We start from the raw sequence: 22,734 nt of genomic DNA, 5'->3' as shown, positions 1-22,734 counted from the left end.
AAATTGCTCATCTCATTACTTGAAGTCACTTTGTTTTGTTAGAAAAATCACAAATCATCACCAAAGTGGAGGATTAGAATTCTTTTAAACAGAAGATTAGTTAGGAAAAAAATATTCTTCCTCTGTGTGGTAAAGGGCAAAAAGAATTAATGAAAGACTGTCTGGTCATCCGCACCATGCAGAGCAGCTATAGATGCGAAAAGTGTGACTGTACGATGTAAGGAGCACCGTTTGCTTCTGAAGCCATTATAGTTAAATATGTTTTATAAATATTTGGGGGGGTAGCTGGCAATAACAGGTCTTCAGGAAAAGAAGGCTTTTTTCAATTTGCACACAGGCAGTTATGTTGATATTTATCATTATCATAAATTAACATGTCATTATTGTGATAATAAAGGCATCCTAAAGGAATCACATAAAGGTAGTGGGACAGCAACAAGGTGGTACAAATGGACTTTGATATCAAATGGACCAGAGTTTGAAACTATCACAACTAATAAGCAACTAGGTGGCCTTAGGTAAATAAACGACCTGATGTCTCTGACCCTCCAGTTTCATATCTATGAAAAAGAAATAATAAACATCAACTCCTAAATCCTTATCATAAGAATGAAAGGAAAAAACAAGTGCACAGCCCCAAGTACCACATCAGCAACTAATAGGCACTCAAAATATCCAGATAATTGTATTCTAAAAGCAATCAAATTTTGCATTAATGTCAAGTAAGAGCATAGGTGTTTGTTGACTTCTACTATTAATTCTCACTCGAAAATCTTATGCTTTCATTCTCCCCTCATTCCTTGCTAAATTACAAGGATGGATGCTCTATCTCATGCATCAACATGCTACATCCAAGAGTATGCCACCCTAAGACAGTATAGTGTATTAGTTCAATAAATAGAATTGGTTAGATATTATAAAAACAAGGTGAAAATTCCAGTATTCCCTAACTGTGACTTCCCTACCCTGTTCATGGACAGGAGAATTCTATCAGTATGTTTATTCTGTCTAATATGAATACCAAAAATCATCCATAAAATGATCTTAATCAGAGGGTCTTACCTTTTTAGGAAGTCACAGGCCCCTATCAGAATCAGATAAAATCTATGGCACTTCTCCACTGTGTCATATCCATTTAGGCATACACATAAAACTTTGCATGGAATTTCATGGGGATTAGGGGTACTTAGAAGATTATTAACTATGGTCTCTAAAATAAGAATGCCAATCTGAAACAACATAGCTTTCTTTGTACATTTAATTATAATCATCTTTGAGGATTATAAATTCCAGATGTGTATTCCCCACTATTCCAATTAATTCTTTACTTAATCCAAAACTACTTCTCTTAAGGTTCAAGAGAAGGTCTTTCAACCTCTTAGAATTATCAGATAGATTTATCACCTAGGATGCTTTTATTTATAAGTAACAGAAAACCCAATTCAAATTACTTTAAACAATGAAAGTGTTTATTGGTCACATTAAGTCTAAAAGCAAAGTGGACTTTGAACATAGTTTGATTTGGATTCTAGCTATTTCCCTGAAATTTTGTCCTATTCAGCTTTGTCCTCGGACTGGCATTGCCAAGATCACAAAACAGCTGCTGCATTTTCAAGCTCCACATCAGCATGTTACATTCAGGGAGCAAAAGCACCTATGACACAACAAATTTTCAGTAAAATCACAAATGGCCCTCCAACTGAACAATACCTAAACTAATCCTTGTAGAAAAAGTAGTACAAACTGCCAATAGATTTAGGCCTAGACAACTTGAAAGAATCACTGTAGCAAAAACCCAATCAAATCTCACCCTTGGAGATGGAATGGAATCAGTTCCACCCAAAGTCACGATCATTCCCCTGCTCCCCTTATATTTAATCCTTGTTGTTTTTAGTCACTAATGGGAAGTGAATGTTGCTCAGTCGTGTCTGACTTTTTGCGACCTCATAGACTGTAGCCCACCAGGCTCCTCTGTTCATGGGGATTCTCCAGGCAAGAATATAGCAGATGGGTAGGCATTCCCTTCTCCAGGGGATCTTCCCAACCCAGGGATCAAACCCAGGTCTGCTGCATTGCAAGTAGATTCTTTACCAGCTGAGCGACCATATCCAATTCTTTTGCAGCCCCATGCCTGCCAGTCTCCTCTGTCCATGGGATTTCCTAGACAAGAATACCGGAGTGGGTTGCCATTTCCTTCTCCAGGGAATGATCCCAACCCAGATGTCGAATCTATGTCTCCTGAATTGCAGGTGGATTCTTTACCACTGAGTCACCTGGGAAGCCCAATTTAATCCTTTCAAAATTTATGAACGTTGCTCACATTCCTTCAGAATAAGGAATCCAAGGCTTTTTAGCCTAGCATCCTACTGTGGTTCTCCACTCCCTTGCCATGATAGTTTTGTATAGAAGTATGATTGTGCTTTTTCCTATTGTGTGGGCATCGAGGATCCATAATGAACCCTTAATTTATTTTCAATTCATGTTTCTGTCATTACAGGCACATTTGTTGTCCAAGTCACTGCAACTGATGCTGATGATCCAACCTACGGGAACAGTGCTAAAGTTGTCTATAGCATCCTACAGGGGCAGCCCTATTTTTCAGTTGAATCAGAAACAGGTTAGAATTCCTCTTGCATCTTCTTTTTAAGATCTGTAATTGTAATTGACATGCTTAGCTGAGCAAGCATTTAATAAAAATAATCAGTGTGATTGAATTTTCTTAGATCCATCTCCCAAACACCAATGACATATTTGTAAACATGACATCCAGATCATTTTAACCAAGAAATCTGACAATGGATCTTTCAGCTACTGTGTTTATACAAGGGAGATTTGCAAAAATTACACATTGCCTTATTATTTCCCCCAGTTTGAGATAAAACTAAAAGGCCAACCCCTTTTGATAGCCACGAGGGTTGTTTACACATATTCTGATTCTTCTTTTTCTAGTTACTTAGCAGGATTGCATCTCTCTACCTTACTGGAAAGCTAGATGTAGCCATATGATTTATTTGGGGCAATAAAATGTGGTAGTCATATGAGTCATTTCCAAGCAAAACTTTTAGACCTGGTGCATAATCCACCATTTTCCCTCCCACTTGCCACAGTGATCATGGATGGAAACCAGTATCAAGTGAGTCTTCAGCCTGAATGTCTAAAGGTTATCATGAGCAGATTTTCTTTCTGGCCTGCCCAGAGCACTTTAGTTTTGTTAAGCCACTGAGGTTTTACTTTGTTGGTTGTCACATTGTCTAGCTTATCTTAACTGATACCGCCCTAAAAAAATAAAATGGATTGCTTTAAGTCTTTTTTCCACATTTCAGTTTTCTGCACTTTCTCCACAAAGTAGCACACTATCTATGATGAACTGTGTTTTAATATATACCACTTGTACTGTATTGTAACACTGGATTAAAACTCAACATTCAGAAAACTAAGATCGTGGCATCTGATCCTGTCACTTCATGGCAAATAGATGGGGAAACAATAGAAACAGTGACAGACTTTTTTTTCTTGAGCTCCAAAATCACTGCAGATGGTGACTGCAGCCATGAAATTAAAAGATGTTTGCTCCTTGGAAGAAAAGCTATGACCAACCTAGACAGCATAGTAAAAAGCAGAGACATTACTTTACCAACAAAGGTCCGTCTAGTCAAAGCTATGCTTTTTCCAGTAGTCATGTATGGATGTGAGAGTTGGACTATAATGAAAGCTGAGTGCTGAAGAATTGATGCTTTTGAACTGTGTTGTTGGAGAAGACTCTTGAGAGTCTCTTGGACTGCAAGGAGATCCAACCAGTCAATCCTAAAGGAAATCAGTCCTGAATATTCATTGGAAGGACTGATGCTGAAGCTGAAACTCCAATACTTTGGCCACTTGATGCAAAGAACTGACTCATTGGAAAAGACCCTGATGCTGGGAAAGATTGAAGGTGGGAGGAGAAGGGGATGACAAGATGAGATGGTTGGAGGGCATCACTGACTTGATGGACATGAGTTGGAGTAAGCTCCAGGAGTTGGTGATGGACACGTGCTGCAGTCCATGGGATCACAAAGAGTCGGTCACGACCAAGCAACTGAACTGAACTGAACTTGAACTTATAGTTATTTCCACATGTATTTTTGTTATCATGTTAGGAGTCAAGTGCCTTTTACCCAATTTTCAAGCTTCCATTATTGTTTGGATATCAAAACCTTTCTAAGTTACTATATCTAGTTGGAAATCAATGTAAGAGGTGCAATGAACTTGGAAAGAATCCCAAGGAGAAAGAAAATGTTGAGTTTAGTGGCAATGAGGATGAAAAATTAGAATTATTCAACTTAAAGGACAAAAGGCTAAGGTGATCTCCTGTATTTAAATAGAGAAGTTCTATTATTTAGAGAATAGAAAGCAGTTTCATTTTCACTGAAGCCAGCACTATAGGAATAAAATTGACCTGTTGTCTGAGGTATTATGTTAAAAATAAAGAAAGATATTTTCAGTTTCATTAGTCATTAAGCACTGGAATATGCCACCAGAGACGGTTATAAAGACTTCATCAGTGATTTTTGAAAGAATGTGGTTAATTTAAGCCCAAGCCTTACACAGAAAGTAGGCAAAATTCTAGAAGTTCTTTAAACTAATTATTTTATAACTACCTAACAATAGAGATAATTTTTATCTAGCTGAAGAGTGTTGGTCACTGCTAGGACCTGTTGAACTAAAGTTCACCTCAGCTTTAGGGAAAATATTCTCTAGGATCATACAAGATGATTATTATGAGAGAACCGATACTGTTTTCATAAGACTATAGTTCTATGGTTTAGAAGATCCTTGGAACATTTGTTATGGTGGGTATATTTGATAAGGAATCACTCAATTCAGTAAAGTGAAACTCAAGAGTCAGTGCAAGTATATGCACGTATATATGCATGCTCAGTCATGTCCAACTCTTCTTGACCCCGTGGACTGCAGCCTGCCAGACTCCCCAGTCCTTGGAATTTCCCAGACAAGAATACTAGAGTGAGTTGCTGCTTCCTCCTCCAGTGGGTCTACCCATCCAGGGATCGAACCCACGTCTCATGCATCAGCAGGCAGATTCTTTACCCCCCGAGCCATTAAGGAAGTCTTTTCAACTATATAAGACTTTCTTAAAAGTTTCCTCATAATACACCTAATTGTCTTTTATTCTGCTGTGGCATAGTAGTATACCACTGTGCCACATGCCAAGTTATGTTTTGCTGTGTCATCTTATAACACTTAACAGTTATACAACTTACAGTCTGCATTACTGAAGGATGTAACTTACATTTGTTTTCATTCTTCTTGCATTATAGGTGAATGTGTGTGTGTGTGTGTGTGTGTGTGTGTGTGTTTTAATGTATCTACCTCCCCTATGTGGTTTTAATTTCCTTCAGTACAAAGGTTATATATGATCAATCATCTTTATGGTCACCCATGACATCTGCATAGTGTTAGGCACAATGTGGGTGACAGTCTATGTTTGTTTGCATAAATAAATAATTTTGGAAAGTATTTTTACTACATCCCTTTCCATTTCTGAATTTCATACCCACAGGTATCATCAAGACAGCCTTGCTCAATATGGATCGAGAAAACAGGGAGCAGTACCAAGTGGTGATTCAAGCCAAGGATATGGGTGGCCAGATGGGAGGATTATCTGGGACTACCACGGTGAACATCACGCTGACTGACGTCAATGACAACCCTCCTCGGTTTCCCCAGAGTAGGAACATTTGACTGAATGACTTTCTTCGGGGAACTTTTGTAAAACTGTAACTTTAAGAATGATATGTATTTTTTCTTTATTGTTATTAATTGCCAAAGTTAGTGAACTTAGTAAGAACTGGCTCATTCATTAAAAGTGAGCTGACAGTACTGATGCTCAGTAGATGTAAACGTTTATCAGTAATTAGCTGAGCAGTTGTCTGATATGTCTGTTATTATAAAAGCAATATCAGTTTTATTTTTCTTTATTAATAAGATTACCACAGACATAAATATGCTTGTGCAGAACATATGTTTACAAGCATGCTGCTATTTATTAGGAAAAAATTGACTGTATATTTTGTGAATTTAATCAGGCATGTAATCTCCTTTAAGTCTTTGCAAGGGGAGGATTTATCATTTTACTGTTTCTAAAAATAAAACTGTAGAAATAACTATATACTTAAACCATTTGTACTCATAAATAGTTTTCCACATTATGGTTAACTGAGATGCCAAAAGTCATCTCTAAAATCTTTAACAATCATGATTAGATAAGAAGGAAGATGAAGGAAGATAACTGCCCACTCTTAAGCAATACACTTGACCTGTTCACTTATAGACCTCAGTGGGTACTGCCTTTCATGTCATTTTTCTTCCAACATCAAAATTCCTTTCTGACCATGATTTCCTAAGTGAAAGTCGCTCAGTCATGTCCGACTGTTTGCAACCCCATGGACTACACAGTCCATGAAATTCTCCAGGCCAGAATACTGGAGTGGGTACTGTCCCCTTCTCCAGGGGATCTTCCCAACCCAAGGATCGAATCCAGGTCTCCTGCATGGCAGGCAGATTTTTTACTGTCTGAGCCACTGGAGAAAACTATTTAATACCTGAATCCCTTCTTATAGGAGAAAATAGTTGCCCACCATTAAGTACAAAACCCACTTACTCAAATGTGGCCCTTTTTCTAAAGCCAGTCAACTGATTAAGAGCTTCTTTTATAATGGAGATACACACAGATCAACAAGAAATACTTGTATTTTCTTTACTTTTTAAAAAAAATTAATTTATTTTTTATTGAAGAATAATTGCTTTACAGAATTCTGTTTTCTGTCAAACCTCAACATGAATCAGTCATAGGTATACATATATCCCCTCCCTTTTGAACATCCCATCCATCTCCCTCCCCATCCCACCCCTCTAGGTTGATACAGAGCCCCTGTTTGAGTTTCCTGAGCCATATAGCAAATTCCCATTGACTATCTATTTTACATATGGTAATGTAAGTTTCCATGTTACTCTTTCCATACATCTCACCCTCTCCTCCCCTCTCACCATGTCCATAAGTCTATTCTCTATGTCTGTTTCTCCATTGCTGCCCTGTAAATAAATTCTTCAGTACCATTTTTCTAAATTCCGTATACATGCATTAGAATACGACATTTATCTTTCTCTTTCTGACTTACTTCACTCTGTATAACAGGTTCTAGGTTCATCCACCTCATTAGAACTGACTCAAATGTGTTCCTTTTATGGCTGAGGAATATTCCATTGTGTATATATACCACAGCTTATTTATCCATTCAGCTGTCGATGGACATCTAGGTCACTTGCATGTCCTAGCTATTATAAATAGTGCTGCAGTGAACACTGGGATACATGTGTCTTTTTCCATTTTGGTTTCCCCAGGGTATATGCCTAGGAGTGGGATTCCTGGGTCATATGGTGGTTTTATTCCTAGTTTCTTAAGGAATCTTCATACTATCTACTTTTTTCAAGTATTTAATCATAGTTAGCTAAAAGCAAAAACAGAATAGCTAACTTATTTCTATTTAACAGGCAGAAGACAGTTTTTATGAACCCTAAAACATCCATTCAGGAGCCTGACACGAAAAAAACAGGATCACCAACACATTCTCCCAAAACCTCTTTTCTATGTGGGAATGGCTTGGGGAAGGATAGCAGGAGGATTTACCCATACCTTGTTACCAGGGACTTCCCCCTCTCCGCTCTCTCCTAGAATAGACTGTGATCATTTCTGCATAATGTCCTAAGGTGAGGGATAAGAGAATATAGGAAGGTATTGGAGGCACCCAAGTACACTTCCACTTCCCTCATGATAAAACAGGCCTCTTTTATCATCATATCAAGAATGAGCTCAATACTTAGTGAATTAAATATTATTAAAGTATTATACTTTTGGGGGCTTCCCTGATAGCTCAGTTGGTAAAGAATCCACTTGCAATGTGGGAGACCTGGGTTTGATCCCTGGGTTGGGAAGATCCTCTAGAGAAGGGAAAGGCTACCCACTCCAGTATTCTGGCCTGGAGAATTCCATGGACTATATAGTCCATGGGGTCACAAAGAGTCAGACACGACTGAGAGACTTTCACACTTTAGTAGTGTCATAGTGTAAATTTTCTTTCCAAGGCAATTTGTGTAAATAGTGGGTAAAATGTAATGGTCGAGAGTAGGATAACTTTTGTTTTTGCTATTTTGGGGTGGAGGGGTGGTGCTAAGGACATGCTAGCCTGGCATACTTAAACTGAAACTCACATGTAGTCTCCTTTGACTAATTTTCCAACATGAAGACGTAAGAAAAGTGTATGTCTATATAATAGAGTTTTTAATTAGTGGTATAAATACAAGAATGGGAGAGATCCATGTATAAAAAAGACACTAATATTTAAAGGAAAAAAAAATCAGAGCTAGAAGAATTTCAGAGCTTTATTCCTCAATGTATTTATATATATCCTTAACTGCAACTAAACCAGCTCCACATATGAGTGAAGGAATCTCATCTCTACTTGGATACATTCTCTGAAGTGCTATAATTTGTTTTCACCTTCAGTTACTATTAGCAATGATAGAAAGAACTCTTAAAGAATACCTAGTAACTGGCTTAAAGTCACAGTTCCAGTTAAATTCTTTCCTATTCTTTCTGCTAGATTACATTAACAGGAGGCTTCGAAAACTGCACCCTCCTCTAACAGTTCAGGCTTTCTCCCAATCACACCATAAACTTGGAAGCTTACTTATAGGACAAGAAAAGTGTTTTCCCTTTGCCAAGAGACAAGTCATGAAATAGAAGAAATATTCTTAACAACCATGAAAGTAAAAACATTAAAGAGACAAGGGCACCATTAATTATTTTAAGGAAAGCACAAATCTGCCTGCATCCATGGTACTATCTGAACAAACTGCTAGAAAATGGGTTTTGTTTTTATTATGATGGGGTGTAATTAGTCTGTGTTTGACTTGTATCTGTCTGGTAATTAATAGGTACATATCAGTTTAAAACCCCTGAGTCTTCTCCACCGGGTACACCAATTGGCAGGATCAAAGCCAGCGATGCCGACGTGGGAGAAAATGCTGAAATCGAGTACAGCATTACAGAGGGAGAGGGGCTGGACATGTTTGATGTCCTCACCGATCAGGAAACTCAGGAAGGGATTATAACTGTCAAAAAGGTAATGCATTTTTTAAAATACTGTGCAAATGAAAGCATTTATTTTTCTCTGGTCCCCCAGTAACTGGGGGCAATTACATCTTATATGAACATTCCTCTCAAGTCTTGTTTATTAATTTTTTTAAGAGTAAGAGTGTTGCATGCATTGCATGCATGCTAGGATGCTTCAGTCGTGTCCCACTCTTTGCGACCCCATGGACTGTAGCCCACCAGGCTCCTCTGTCCATGGGATTTTCCAGGCAAGAATACTGGAATAGGTTTCCATTCCCTTCTCCAGGGAATCTTCCCAACCCAGTGATTGAACCCGTGTCTCTTACATCACCTGCGTTGACTGATGTGTTCTTTACCACTAGTACCACTGGGAAGCCCAATTTTTTTAAAGACCTAGTCTAATTACATTGAGAGTTCTTTGGTTGGCTTTCAGGGGTTCTCAATAATCTTATGGATTCATTAATTCTATACTTTTTAATAAATTTGTATTAAAAAGTTCCTAAGTAAATAGCATAAACAAATGAAACACATAAAAATACATGAATAAATAGTATAAGTGAAGAATAAATTTTAAAACAGTGCCAGACACCGTTTGAATGCTGGAGATGCAATAATACATTCACCAAGATGGTCTCTGCTCTCATCGAACTGCTCTTATGGACAAGAAAGCAAATGAACAAAGAAACACATATAACTACAAATTCCACTACATGATTTGAAGGAAAGGAGTAATACAAGCAGTGACAAAGATGATTTGAATTAGAGAGAGAAGATATATAAAGACCACAGAAATAAAGCAACAAAATTTCCTGCAAGCTTTTTAGCTACTTTTTGAAATGCAATAATGAAGATTTTATATTCTGAATTCCTGTTTTTCTCCTATGTAGTTAATCACTACTTTGGAACACGCACACAAAAACTTTATGTTCTGAATTCTTATTTGTCCCCTATGTACTTATTTACCCCCAAAATTGTCATGGAGCAGTATACTAAAATGTGGCAAAAATTAAAAATCAATAAACTGTATGCTTCAAAGCTAAAAATAATATTAATTTTGGTTACTGTGTTTAATGAGTTCACTTTTGTCATGTATTGTGTCTTATTTCGGAGAAGGCAATGGCAACCCACTCCAGTACTTTTGCCTGGAAGGTCCCATGGACGGAGGAGCTTGGTAGGCTGCAGTCCATGGGGTCGCTAAGAGTCGGACACGACTGAGTGACTTCACTTTCACTTCTCACTTTCATGCCTTGGAGAAGGAAAATGGCAACCCACTCCAGTGTTCTTGCCTGGAAAATCTCAGGGACGGGGGAGCCTGGTGGGCTGCTGTCTATGGGGTTGCAGAGTCAGACACGACTGACGCGACTTGGCAGCAGCAGTATCATATTTTCTCTCTCCTTTGCCGTAATGTTTTATTTGCTGGTAAATGTAAGCATAGGTGGATGTAAACAAGAAGAAAAATTTTCCTCTTAAGCTTTGGATTGTATGTCTTAATATCTGGAAACACAATAAAACATGTTTCAGTGACATTCAGATCAATGTTTTATACTATAATATAATTAGGAAGCCCATTAGTGTGCATTAACCTTTTTAATTTTCTTGGTGCCTTATCAGATTCATGCTGAAATTTTGCCTAGCCGACTAAATCACATTCACTAACATCTTGATTAATTGTGTTTCTAGTGAGCCTTGTCATATTATCATCTAAAACTAAAAGTCAGCAATAAGCATTTGGGTTCACTATGTCTCCAGAAGCAGAGATACTTCTACAGACCTCTGACAACAGTGATCATTACTTTCTTTGGCAAGTAATTAGCCAGATGCCCTTATCTGGATATCACTTGGAATATTTTAACACCTCATGCCAAAAACAAAAAACAAATTTTAATCTATTTTATCTGAACAAGGAATAGGAAATTAGACTGCAAACCAGCGGCTCTCCATCCTAGCTAGGATCTTAGTTCCTCTATCAGGGATCGAACCCATGCCCCCTACACTGGAAGCACAGAGTCTTAACCACTGGACCACCAGGGAAGTTCTTTGACAAATTTTAAACTCTCAGTGACTGTTCAGTTAAAGCCAAATGTGACAACATCTGACACAGAATGCTCTACTACATATTTGCCAACCTGCCCCTGGTATGGCTCCTGATAATCAAATACAAGGACTTGTATAAAAGGGGCCTGTTTAGGTTATCTACTGCTTCTAGGTGCCCTCTCCTGCCCATCATAAACTTTCATTCCTGATGCATGATTTCTGCCCCAATTTCATCAGGATTGTGTGGCATCTGAACTCCCATGTCTTTTCCCAACATTATGCTGTGTAATAATGTCTCAAAGCAATATGATCACATTCATTTATCAGTGGTTTGCATTAAAAATGGCTCATGTCTTGACTTTCTGTGTCTTGACTGCTTTAAATATGTCATTTCTTCCTCCCCTCACTTCCCACAAGCTCTTGGACTTTGAAAAGAAGAAAGTGTACACCCTCAAAGTGGAAGCCTCCAATCCTCACGTTGAACCCCGCTTTCTCTACCTGGGTCCATTCAAAGATTCGGCCACGGTGAGAATTATGGTGGAAGATGTAGATGAGCCCCCTGTCTTCAGCAAACTGGCCTACATCCTGCAAATAAGAGAAGATGCTCAGATAAATACAACAATAGGCTCGGTCACAGCTCAAGACCCAGATGCTACCAGGAACCCTGTCAAGTAAGCACACTTCTGTGACATGTCTCTTCCATAAGTTTGTTGATTTAAATTCAGATATTCACTTGTAAATTGGAAAAGATGAATCCTTTTTTCCAATTAGTTGTATTTTCCTTAAAAAACTACTTAAAAGTACTTTTACTACCTTTACACTTCTTGCACAATATAAAATATTATTTTAGCAGCTAAATAAACCTTAAAAACTCAACATCTGGGAATTGCCCTGGTGGTTCAGTGGCTAAGATTCTGCCCTCCCATTGCAGAGGGAATGGGTTCGATCTCTGGTTGGGGAACTAAGATCCCGTATGCCTTCAATCAGCCCAAAAAATTATTTTTTTAATTTGGGAGGAAGACATAAAATGAGCTGTAAGGAGTTTATTGCTTACTTGGGAGTGATACAAGGTAATGCAGTTGAATGGGCTGGGATTTCTTTTCAGGTCTCAGATTTGTCAAAGTTGGCGGAGGAAGCACTTTTAACAAACAAGGCACTGGGCTTGAAAGTCTGTTTTTCAAGTGTGGAAGAACCTATCATATAACATTTACAGGCAGAATTATGCTCCATTTGGATGCGTAATTTTTTTTCTTTTGCAGACATGGATAAAAACAAGCCAAGTTTCATGATATATGTCTGGGAAATCATGGGGAAATTAATAGAGTTGAGTCCAAATATATACCAAGTAAGCAAGCTCTATTTTCCCTGTACACTTTCACTGTAAATTACGTTGTAAGAAAGCCTCATGGCTCTTTGAGACCACCATTGCTTAAGTATGCTAAAATCTTATCACGAAAGCACTGGAGTCCACAGCTTCCAGCCTTTACCCATAGCTTAGTTGACTCGCTGAGAAAAGTGCTAAACCAGAATATTATTGTGTCAGTTATTCCCCGTGAAGAAAGTAAGCAGACAGAGAAGTTGTGCCAGTGAATCCAAAAATTTCTGCTCAGGGCATTTTCCATGTGCCAGGCCTGTTCTAGGCACTAGGGATGTGAGAGAGAACAGTATCCAGTCCTGATTGCAAGGAGCTTGCATTCTAACTGGGGATGACAGAAATAAGCAAACAATATATATGTGGGAGTGTTAGTTGCTCAGTCATGTCCAACTGTAGCCCGTCAAGCTCCTCTGTCTATGGAATTCTCCAGGCAAGAATACTGGAGTGGGTTGCCATTCCCTTTTCCAGGGGATCTTCCTGACCCAGGGACTGAACCTGGGTCTCCTGAATTACAGACAGATTCTTTACTGTTTGAGCCACCAGAGAAGCCCTGTGATAAGTCAGGTGACACTAAAGTGTAAGCAGCAAAATAAGACAGAGAAAACAAAGGGTGGGACTTCCCTGGCGGTCCAGTGCTTAAGACTCCATGCTTCCAATGCAGTGGGCTTGGGTTCAAGCCCTGGTCAGGGAACTAAGATCCCCCATGCTGTGTGGCACAGCCAAAAGAAAGAAAGAATACAAAGGGCATCTGGATACTATCTTAGATAGTGCAGTCAGGCCTGGCCTTGTTGGAAATCATTTGAGTAAAGATTTGCATGAAATGAAGGGATGAACTACACTGATATCTGGGGAAAGAAGGTGCCAAGAAGAGGGAAAAGCAAGGGGAGGATCTAATATCAGAGCTTGCCTGGCATATGGGAGGAGAGGCCAGCCAGGCTGAGACCAGTCACAGATGAAGAGAAATTACGGTATCAAGTATCAGGCAACAGAGAGGTTCGGTAGGTGGTGAGCGAGGCAGGTCCTACTGGGATTTGTGGGCCCTTGTAACCACTGTATTTTATTCTGATTGAGGTAAGAAGCCACTGGCAAGCTTTGAGCAAAGTTAACTAATCCAAAACTGCTCTCTAAAAGAATCGCTTTGGTTGTTGCGTGAAGAATATTTTTTTGCAGATGAAAGACTTTGAGGTTCTAAGGCAGTTGTTTCCTAACTTTTCAGCCACTGAGCCCTTTGTTCAAACGAAATCTCATGGCAAGTCCCACAACTAAAACACAGAAATGCCTAGCTTATTTTCAGAGAATAATTTTAAATCTTTGGGAAAAGATACTTTGTTGTTTTATCATTCTACTGGAATATCTCCTTGAATTGCATCATGGGCAACCCAGAGCAGCCACATGAGAGCTCCATGGATCAAGGGTTCCTCCATATACATTTAACATTATTAATAAGGAAAATGGGCTTATCGAGGGGTGCTAGTGGTAAAGAACCCACCTGCCAATGCAGGAGACATAGTAGACATGGGTTCAGTCGCTGGGTCCGGAAGATCTCCTGGGAGGGCATGGCAACCTACTCCAGTATTCTTGCCTTGAGAATCCCATAAACAGAGGAGCCTGGAGGGCTACAGTCCATGGGGTCTCAAATAGTGGGACACAAGTGAAGCAACCTAGTATGCAGCACGTAGCACACACACAACAAGGAATTTAAACGATGGCCTTTGCTTATACAACATGATAACCTTAAGTACTTTCACAATGGGCTTTTACTCAAAGTCTGTATACTGCATAAGAAAACAGTCTTAGCAAGTCAATATCAAGACCAATTTAAATGTGCTAATGCTGGAAGTTTATAAATATGAATTTTTATTACCTCTTTGATCAGTCAAAATATTTTTAATGAAAGAGATAATGCCTTCTGGGAATTTAGGCTGCATTTTTATATCTGTTTTGCTTTTATACCACATACCACTTTTACCCATTGTATTTATTTTGTTTCATTATAGGAAGTAGTTAGGTTGTCAAAAGGTAGGTTGGCTGTCAACTAATTTTAAAATTTTTTCTGCCAGTCTTCCTTTGGTACATATGGATTTCATATATAGACATAGATTTAAAGATAAAAATATATATAGATACATTGGTACATAGATGTATGTTCCAGTGGTTTCTTTATAGGAGAAACTGATTCTTATATTCAGAAAGTACAACCATATATAGTTTTTGCTTATTCAAGACATAAATATGGAACAACTAAGTGTTAAATGCCATCTTAAGAGTATAATTAATACTAGAGAATTCTTCCCCAAACATTAATTTATCATTATTTTAGCACAAATCTTTACTTCTTTAGTCACATAAAATAATTTTCTTTCAACAACTTTATATCACAAGTGTCCTTTGATTTACATGGAAGTCTTATAAAATGTCACTCTGAATACTTATTATGAAAATTTTACATGCAAATACATCGTCTTTTCGTGACCCACAAAGCTCCCTTCAGGATACATAAGACAAATCATTGAATCACAGAATACAATAAAGTTTGAGGGGAAAAAGGAGGTACCCAGCAGAATGATCCACTTTAATCGTGATGAACTGATTACCTTTTTCCTTATCAGTTATTATTACAATGAATGTGACTGACAGTAAATTTCTTGATATAAGTAGAAATTACTTTGGAAAGAAAAACAACAAACAAATAAGGCTTTGTGTGTCTCAAGTGAGACATCTTTCCTAAACAATGTAGACATTTTAGGTCTTCTAATGATTTTTAAATCCCCCAATTAAGGAAAGAAAATAATATAGAATTATGATATTTCCTAAATAGTCCTCTCTCTTTAAAATCAAAAGCCACCTTTAGGACTTCCCTGGCAGTTCAGTGGTTAAGACTCTATACTTCTACTGCAGGGGTCATGGGTTTGATCCCTGGTTGGGGAACTAAGATCTTGCATGCCACATGCACGGCAAAAAAGAATTAAACAAGTAAATAAATAAAATGAAAAGCCACCTTCAACTAAAAATTCCTCACCCTTTATTTCAAAGCTTGATTGGAAAATATGATTACTTGTAAAACTTAAAACCATAGCAGGAAGGAAAGAGACAAAGAACAAGAAAAGATTACTGCTGTGTGTAATTGTTATAGCTTATAAAAGCAATAAGCAGCATGTCTTAAGCTTGACATTTTTCATGAAAGAAAAATATATATTTGTAGAAAATTATTAAATTCCTTACAAAGGCTATGAATACTGAGATTTCCTTTTTGGTAATCATGTCCTATAAATATTTATCATCCTCAAATTGAAAATGAAGAAAGGTGATCAAACAAGTTCAATGCAATTGGTTAAATTCTTAATAAATGTTGATTCATGACATAAATGACAAAACAATAGCTCTTTCATCTGCTTCAATACTTTTGATAATAAAACACTAGATTTATATAAACTGAAACTAAAATTCCAGCTTGACATATATGTATCCATTGTGAACTTCATTAGTTCTCTTTAAAATCAGGTTTAAATACCCTACAATAATTGAATATCTATTTTTTAGACATCTGCTAGATAATGAAAAGAGTTTTTATTAGGATAACATATATTGTTTATTATAATTCACTAGTAGTACTTTAAAACAAAATAATTGAAATAGAATCTTAGAATATAGTACACTATTTGCAAGTTAGTAACAAGTTTTTTTAAAAATGCATAATAATTCCGCACATGTATGACTAGGTAAGACATTTACTTAAAATATATTTCTACTGAGCTGACATTTTAAAATCTCCTATCATGATGTACATTTTTGAGAATGCAGCTGAAATGGGCATTTTTTTGTTCCTAATAGCCTTCACATATCAACTTTCTTCTGAGTTTTCTCTTTAGGACTCCTCTATAAAACAGGGTGTATTACATATTTTCCTCTTACTGATGGCTATTCCAGAAACTAATGATAAATTTATAAAGAAGATAACATTTCTCAAAGTCTACTCATCTTCCATGAATTTCAGTGTTGAAGACTTTGTCCTTTTTTGGTTTCTAAAACACCTGTTGGTTTTCCTTGAATTCTACAAACCCTCCTTTTTAAATATGTATCAAATTCTTACTCTGCTCTAGGCACTGTTCTAGTCCCTGTGGGACTCTGTTCCTGTTCATCCTTTAAGCAACTTAGTTCCTCGCATTTTTCCTTCTTCTCTTCTTAGACAATTGACTAGAAAATCCAGATTGTCAGTCCAAATGTTTATCTTGAGCTTCCTGGACTTTCCTAAGGCACCCCAGCCTCAACATATCAAACCTGATCTTCCCCAAATCCTGTTCTTCACGCCTATCATTTGTAATATCACCATCCAACCATTCTCCTAATCCAGCCAGTGATCTTTATTAAGCATGAGTTGAACAGTGACACTCCTCTGCACAAAATCCATTGGAAGATCTACATCAAGTTCAAATAACCTCCAACTCCTCCCCATAGCCAGCCCATCCCTCTACAGTCCCAACTGGGAATCTCTTTCCAAGCCTATCTCCTAACTCCCTCTCCAGCCTCACTAACTTCAGCCACATTTACCATCTTTTGCTTTTTCAACAAAATGATTTTTAAAATAAAAATGAGTAATAGAAAAATAGCCAATAATCCTACTTATGCACACACACATGTTAAAGTTCTAAAGATCTAAAAAGTTAAAACATAACAGTTAGTATATAAACTTGATCCAAATTACATTAAAAAAAAATCTGGTGATGATACTCAAAAATCATACAACTTGTCTAGTGGGTTCTATTAAGACCTCAACTGTAAAGCAATAATTTCTCAGAATATCTTGCTTAATGTTCAGTTCAGTTCAGTTCAATCACTCAGTTGTGTCCGACTCTTTTCAGTCCCATGGACTGCAGCACAACAGGCTTCCCTGTCCATCACCAACTCCCAGAGCTTGCTTAAATTCATGTCCATCGAGTTGGTGATGCCACCAACCATCTCATCCTCTGTCATCTCCTTCTCCTCCTGCCTTCAATCTTTCCCAGCATCAGGGTCTTTTATAATGAGTCAGTTCTTCGCATCATGTGGCCAAAGTATTGGAGTTTCAGTTTCAGCGTCAGTCCTTCCAATGAATATTCAGGATTGATTTCCTTTAGGATGGACTGGTTTGATCTCCTTGCATTTCAAGGGACTCTAAAGAGCCTTCTCCAACACCATAGTTCAAGCATCAGTGTTAAGTTACAGATTTTCAAATATGCGCTAAAGGTAGAAAAAAATTTCATGTAACTGATATTCTGGAATAGTTTTAGGATGTAAAAATAACAAATACAAAGAAAACCTTCCTAAATTCTACTCTGCATTTTCAGGTATTCTGTCGATCGACACACAGATATGGACAGAATATTCAACATCGATTCTGGAAATGGTTCAATCTTTACATCGAAACTTCTTGACCGAGAAACACTGCTGTGGCACAACATAACAGTGATAGCAACAGAGATCAGTAAGTCCACCCTTTTTCCACTACCATCCCCGATTGACAGAGAGCATCTCAGCAAGGGCTAGTGAAGCATGGCTGAAACTCGTCACTGTGTATTGATGATCCTGCTCAATATATATTGAAGGAAAGAGCTCTGTAATGATTTGTACTAAATGTTTCTTCTAAACATGTGTTGAATCAACCATAAATGTAGAAGCAACTGTGGAAGTTCTGTAGTTTGGGAACAATAAAACAGGAATGCATCTCTCAGTCTAGGTTGAATTGGTACATGTTGGATTTGATTCCAAAATGCTTGTAAATCAGAGTGTCACACAAGCTGCTGAAAGAAATGGGCTCCCAGTTAGACAGTGTATGTGTGTGGCAGTAGTGGGGGAGTGGGGATCAAGTATGACCTAAAATGTAGGCATGGCTTAGAAATAGTTCTTTTAATTTCAGCAACATAACCAGTATTATTTTAGCAACACAATCATATAAGAAAGAAAATGATGAATTTAGACAACAGATATTTGTTAACCTTCTGTCAGCTCTCACTATGTGCATTTTTAAAAAAACTTGCTATATATAAGCTTTCATTGCACTTTATCAATTAATATATATCCAACACAATATTTATTTATTAATATTTGTTTATCAAGGAGGACTCAGTATAGAAATCTTTTGGCTATTCACCCTTTAGCTTTCTGTAGAATGTCTGTTTCAAAATTGTTACAGATTTTTTTTTTTTGAGTTGTTCAGTCATGTCCGACTCTTCGCGACCCCATGGACTATACAGTCCATGGAATTCTCCAGGCCAGAATACTGGAGTGGGTAACCTTTCCCTTCTGCAGGGGATCTTCCCAACCCAGGAATCGAACTGGGATTTCCTGAATTGCAGGCGGATTCTTTACCAGCTGAGCTATCAGGGAAGCCCTGTTACAGAATTAAGAGATATAATGGAAGACCAAAGTGAGCAATACTAACCACCAAGTAATCCATAGAGTATTTAGAATGAATTTTATCACAGTCTCCATTAAATGTAAGGCAAAGAAAAACACTGCCAAAGGAATACTTCAAATAAAATAATTATACACAATGAAACCTGTGTAATATAAACACAATGTGTAGACTTAAGTAAACGAAAGAAAGAGGATTTTTAAAATAGCATTTAAATGTTCAAAAATAGGCATCTAAGTTATAGCTCATTTTTTATCCTTTGTTTTTAGAAGTTAAAATGATTTTAGCTCAGGTATCTAGTGTAAAATAGTCCATATCAAATGGTTTAATACAGTAATACTCTTTGTCAGTATAACTCATGAGATTTGAAGTGGCTGAAAGATATTGAGTAGAATAATAAATAATCAAGTGGACAAAATGAAACACTGCTTTTGTGTAGTGGTAAGAAATTTTCATTATGCATTTGTTAGGTAAGAATTTGATCTTCAGAATTTATGTGGAGGGACTACTGTGGATACCAATGACAGAGCATACTTGGAGCATTAAAATTAAAAAATTATTTCCCACTTGAAAAGGATCATTTTTATAACATCATGAAATTTTATTTTTTACTGAGGTATTCATCCTTAAGTGTGTTTTAAGCTTTGCACCTAAAAATTTGTTTTTAATATTTACTGTTTCTATGATATATTTGAAAGTACTAGTGATAAAGACCTTTTAAAACTCACCTTTGAAGCTCTGACTTTGGAAGAATAATGTGAGCAAAATTTTAGATGCAAAGGAACCTAAGAATCTTATTGTCCAAACTTTTTCAGTACCTTTTATGCCAAGAGTCAAGAGCTTGTATTAAACCAGCTCTGTCTCACTCCAGGCCACTGCACTTGCCATTTCCTTGACCTCAAGAGCCAGAAACACTCACATGGCTTAATCCATCTCTTCATTCATGTCTCTATGCAAATAGCATCTCACCAGAGAAGCCAATCCTCATCATCCCACACAAAGCTGCATCTCCATCTCTCTCCGCTCCCTTTTACCTGTTTAATTTCTCCATAGCATTTGCCATCTGGCACATTATATATTTATGTGTTTACAGTTTGCCTTCCTCCTTTAGAACAAAGCTCCAGGAAGCAGGATCTTTGTTATAGTCGCAATGTGTCCCAGCACCCCAAATAGTGGCTGGCACAAGTTAGTATTAGATGCTCACTAAATATTTATGCTGAGAACAAACAAACAGACATATGAGTGAATGAATGAAAAGACCTGAGGTGAGAGACTCCAGCCCCTGATTCTTAGAACAGGAATCTATCTTCCATACTTTCCAGGAGATTATCAGAGATAACAGCAAAAACACTCTGTTTACCGCAGGTCTTCAAACATTGATTAGGCTCTTTCATTATATGAGATGAACAGTCTCAGTTTTGTGATCAGACAGACCCAAGTTTGAATCTAGGATCCACTCTTTACTATTAATTTCTCTGTGAATGTGGACAAATTACCTAACTCCTCCATGCCTCATCTATAATATAATGAGTTTCCTCATCTATAATATGGGGACAATAATTATATCTATCTCAGAAGTTTATAAGGATTAAATAAAATAATATAGCAAAGTGCTTGGCACAATGTCTAGCTCTCAAACTAAAAAACTAAAACCATTCACAATTATTACTGTCCCATTCTTTTTTCCTTCTGTCCACAGAAAAGCCTACTTCCCTGGCTTCCTTTAAAATCTGCCTCTAAAATTCCTTTACTGGATAGCTCTTCTTTATTTTGTGTTAATCTGGGATTTATTATATGGTTGCACTGTATGGGCTTCCCTGGTAGCCCAACTGATAAAGAATCTGCCTGCAATGTAGGAGAATCCAGTTTGATTCCTGGGTCAGGAAGATCCCCCGGAGAAGGGATAGGCTACCCACTCCAATATTTTGGGGCTTCCCTGGGGGCTCAGATGGTAAAGAATCCACCTGCAATGTGGGAGATCTGGGTTCAACCCCTGGGTGGGGAAGATCCACTGGAGGAAGGCATGGTAATCCCCATGGACAGAGGAGCCTGGTGGGCTCCAGTCCATGGGGTCACAGAGAGTCATATACAACTAAGTGACTAAGCACAGCACAACACAGACTGTACATAAAGGTAGCTTTGTCCCCTATATATTTCCTTCAGGTGTATCCTAGTCCAGAAGTACCAAAGAATCGAATTCTACTTTTTTGTGACTATGATGATACATAATGCCCTGTGGTACTCACAGGAGCCTTGGGGAAACTATGTATGAATGAGAAAGGGGTGAGTAACCATCATCTAAAGAGGATCACCCATCAACATATAAATGCCTGTTCCTTTCTTTTGGGCATTTTGCAGATAATCCAAAGCAGAGCAGCCGAGTACCTCTATATATTAAAGTCCTAGATGTCAATGACAACCCCCCAGAATTTGCTGAATTCTATGAGACTTTTGTCTGTGAAAAAGCAAAAGCAGACCAGGTGAGTTTCATAAGAAAGGAAATTAATTAACTCAGACAAATTTTGATCTTCTAATAATTCAGATGATACACAGAGCTCAGGGCAAGTTTTGAATTATCTACGAAATAAATTGCCAACAAAATTAATACTATAAATGAGAACCATGATGAATGTTTAACTTGCGTAAGAGAACAAACAGCTTTTAAAAACAGGAAGTTTGTTAATCTCACAGACTGATGCTGATCCCAAATTAGTCTTAAGTTTTCATGAAAATACATCAGTCACTGCTTTATTGGAAAAATCTTTATTGGTGAGCAGATACTTTTAATTACCATATATACTGAAAAGTACTAGCTAGAACATATTTTACAATTGCCTATAATTCATAGTTTCACTTATTTACATTGCCCATTTGTACAAGTAATAAAAATTCATGAATGTTTTACTGTTTTACACGTTTGTCCCCACCTGAAATCAGTCTTTTCTGCCAGTGATACAAAAATTATGTTAGTTTGTCAAAATAGAAGTGCACTGTTAAAATACATGTTAAAATGGGACTCCAAAGTTGTGGGTTTTATATTCAAACTCGCTCTTCAGCAAGTCGATTGCTTATGTACATGCCAAGCTTGCATTTCTAAGCAAGCTGTCCAAAGAGTGCCTCCCTTTACTTAAGTTGCAATGTTGTCATAAATCGGTGTGATATTTTAAGCTTGTTATCACTCTAGGGCCATGGTTCTCAACCCAGGTGATCTTGCCCCACCGCCCCGCACCACCTCCACCCCCACCAGGGACATTTGGCAATATCTGGGGATATTTCTGGTTGTCACAAGGAAGACGGTACTACTGGTTTCAACAGAAGAATTTAGATTTGCTGCAGAAAATAATGTTGTAGGGCTGTCCCTTGCTCTATTTCCAGCCAATCAGTTCTCTGCATAGGGTGGATTCATTGTAAGTTTTCTAGAGGCTATCATTTTAAAATTAAAATTAGATATCATTGAATTAAACAATTTATTGCAAAGCTGTAAGAAACTCTTTTGAGTTAGTAAAACTTGATGACAGCTTTATGGTTTTGATTTTAGTTGATTCAGACCCTACGCGCCATTGACAAGGATGACCCTTACAGCGGGCACCAATTCTCGTTCTCTTTGGCCCCCGAAGCAGCCAGTGGCTCAAACTTTACCATTCAAGACAACAAAGGTAAATGAGCCCAAGCTGCCTGTCTGTCTATATATTTATGTCTGTATCTATATCTATCTAGTCTCATCAGAATTGATCCCATACATAACATGATTTCCACTTCCATTCA

At 37.6% G+C, this 22,734-nt stretch overlaps 1 protein-coding gene and 1 long non-coding RNA gene across 5 annotated transcripts in view; one reads left to right on the top strand and one right to left on the bottom strand.

Moving 5' to 3' along the window:
• The window catches only part of CDH6 (cadherin 6), a 137,094-nt gene that overhangs the window by 107,845 nt on the left and 6,515 nt on the right, over window positions 1-22,734 (top strand). For all 4 annotated transcript variants that reach the window (XM_081523928.1, XM_081523930.1, XM_081523927.1 and 1 more), the window contains exons 4-10: window positions 2,498-2,617; window positions 5,558-5,725; window positions 8,992-9,179; window positions 11,621-11,874; window positions 17,903-18,039; window positions 21,328-21,449; window positions 22,508-22,625. In XM_081523928.1, coding sequence (XP_081380054.1) covers window positions 2,498-2,617; window positions 5,558-5,725; window positions 8,992-9,179; window positions 11,621-11,874; window positions 17,903-18,039; window positions 21,328-21,449; window positions 22,508-22,625 — 1,107 coding nt within the window. The remainder of the gene's footprint in view (window positions 1-2,497; window positions 2,618-5,557; window positions 5,726-8,991; window positions 9,180-11,620; window positions 11,875-17,902; window positions 18,040-21,327; window positions 21,450-22,507; window positions 22,626-22,734) is intronic.
• Window positions 11,509-22,734, bottom strand: part of LOC145518864 (uncharacterized) — an 87,888-nt gene continuing 76,662 nt past the window's right edge. The window contains exon 3 of the long non-coding RNA XR_014063360.1: window positions 11,509-11,788. This is a non-coding gene — a long non-coding RNA (uncharacterized LOC145518864). The remainder of the gene's footprint in view (window positions 11,789-22,734) is intronic.

Source organism: Giraffa tippelskirchi, chromosome 8 (assembly GCF_054371585.1).
Source record: "Giraffa tippelskirchi isolate mGirTip1 chromosome 8, T2T-mGirTip1v1.2.pri, whole genome shotgun sequence".
Taxonomy (NCBI): Eukaryota; Metazoa; Chordata; class Mammalia; order Artiodactyla; family Giraffidae; genus Giraffa; species Giraffa tippelskirchi.
This window is presented reverse-complemented; position numbering and strand designations above follow the sequence as displayed.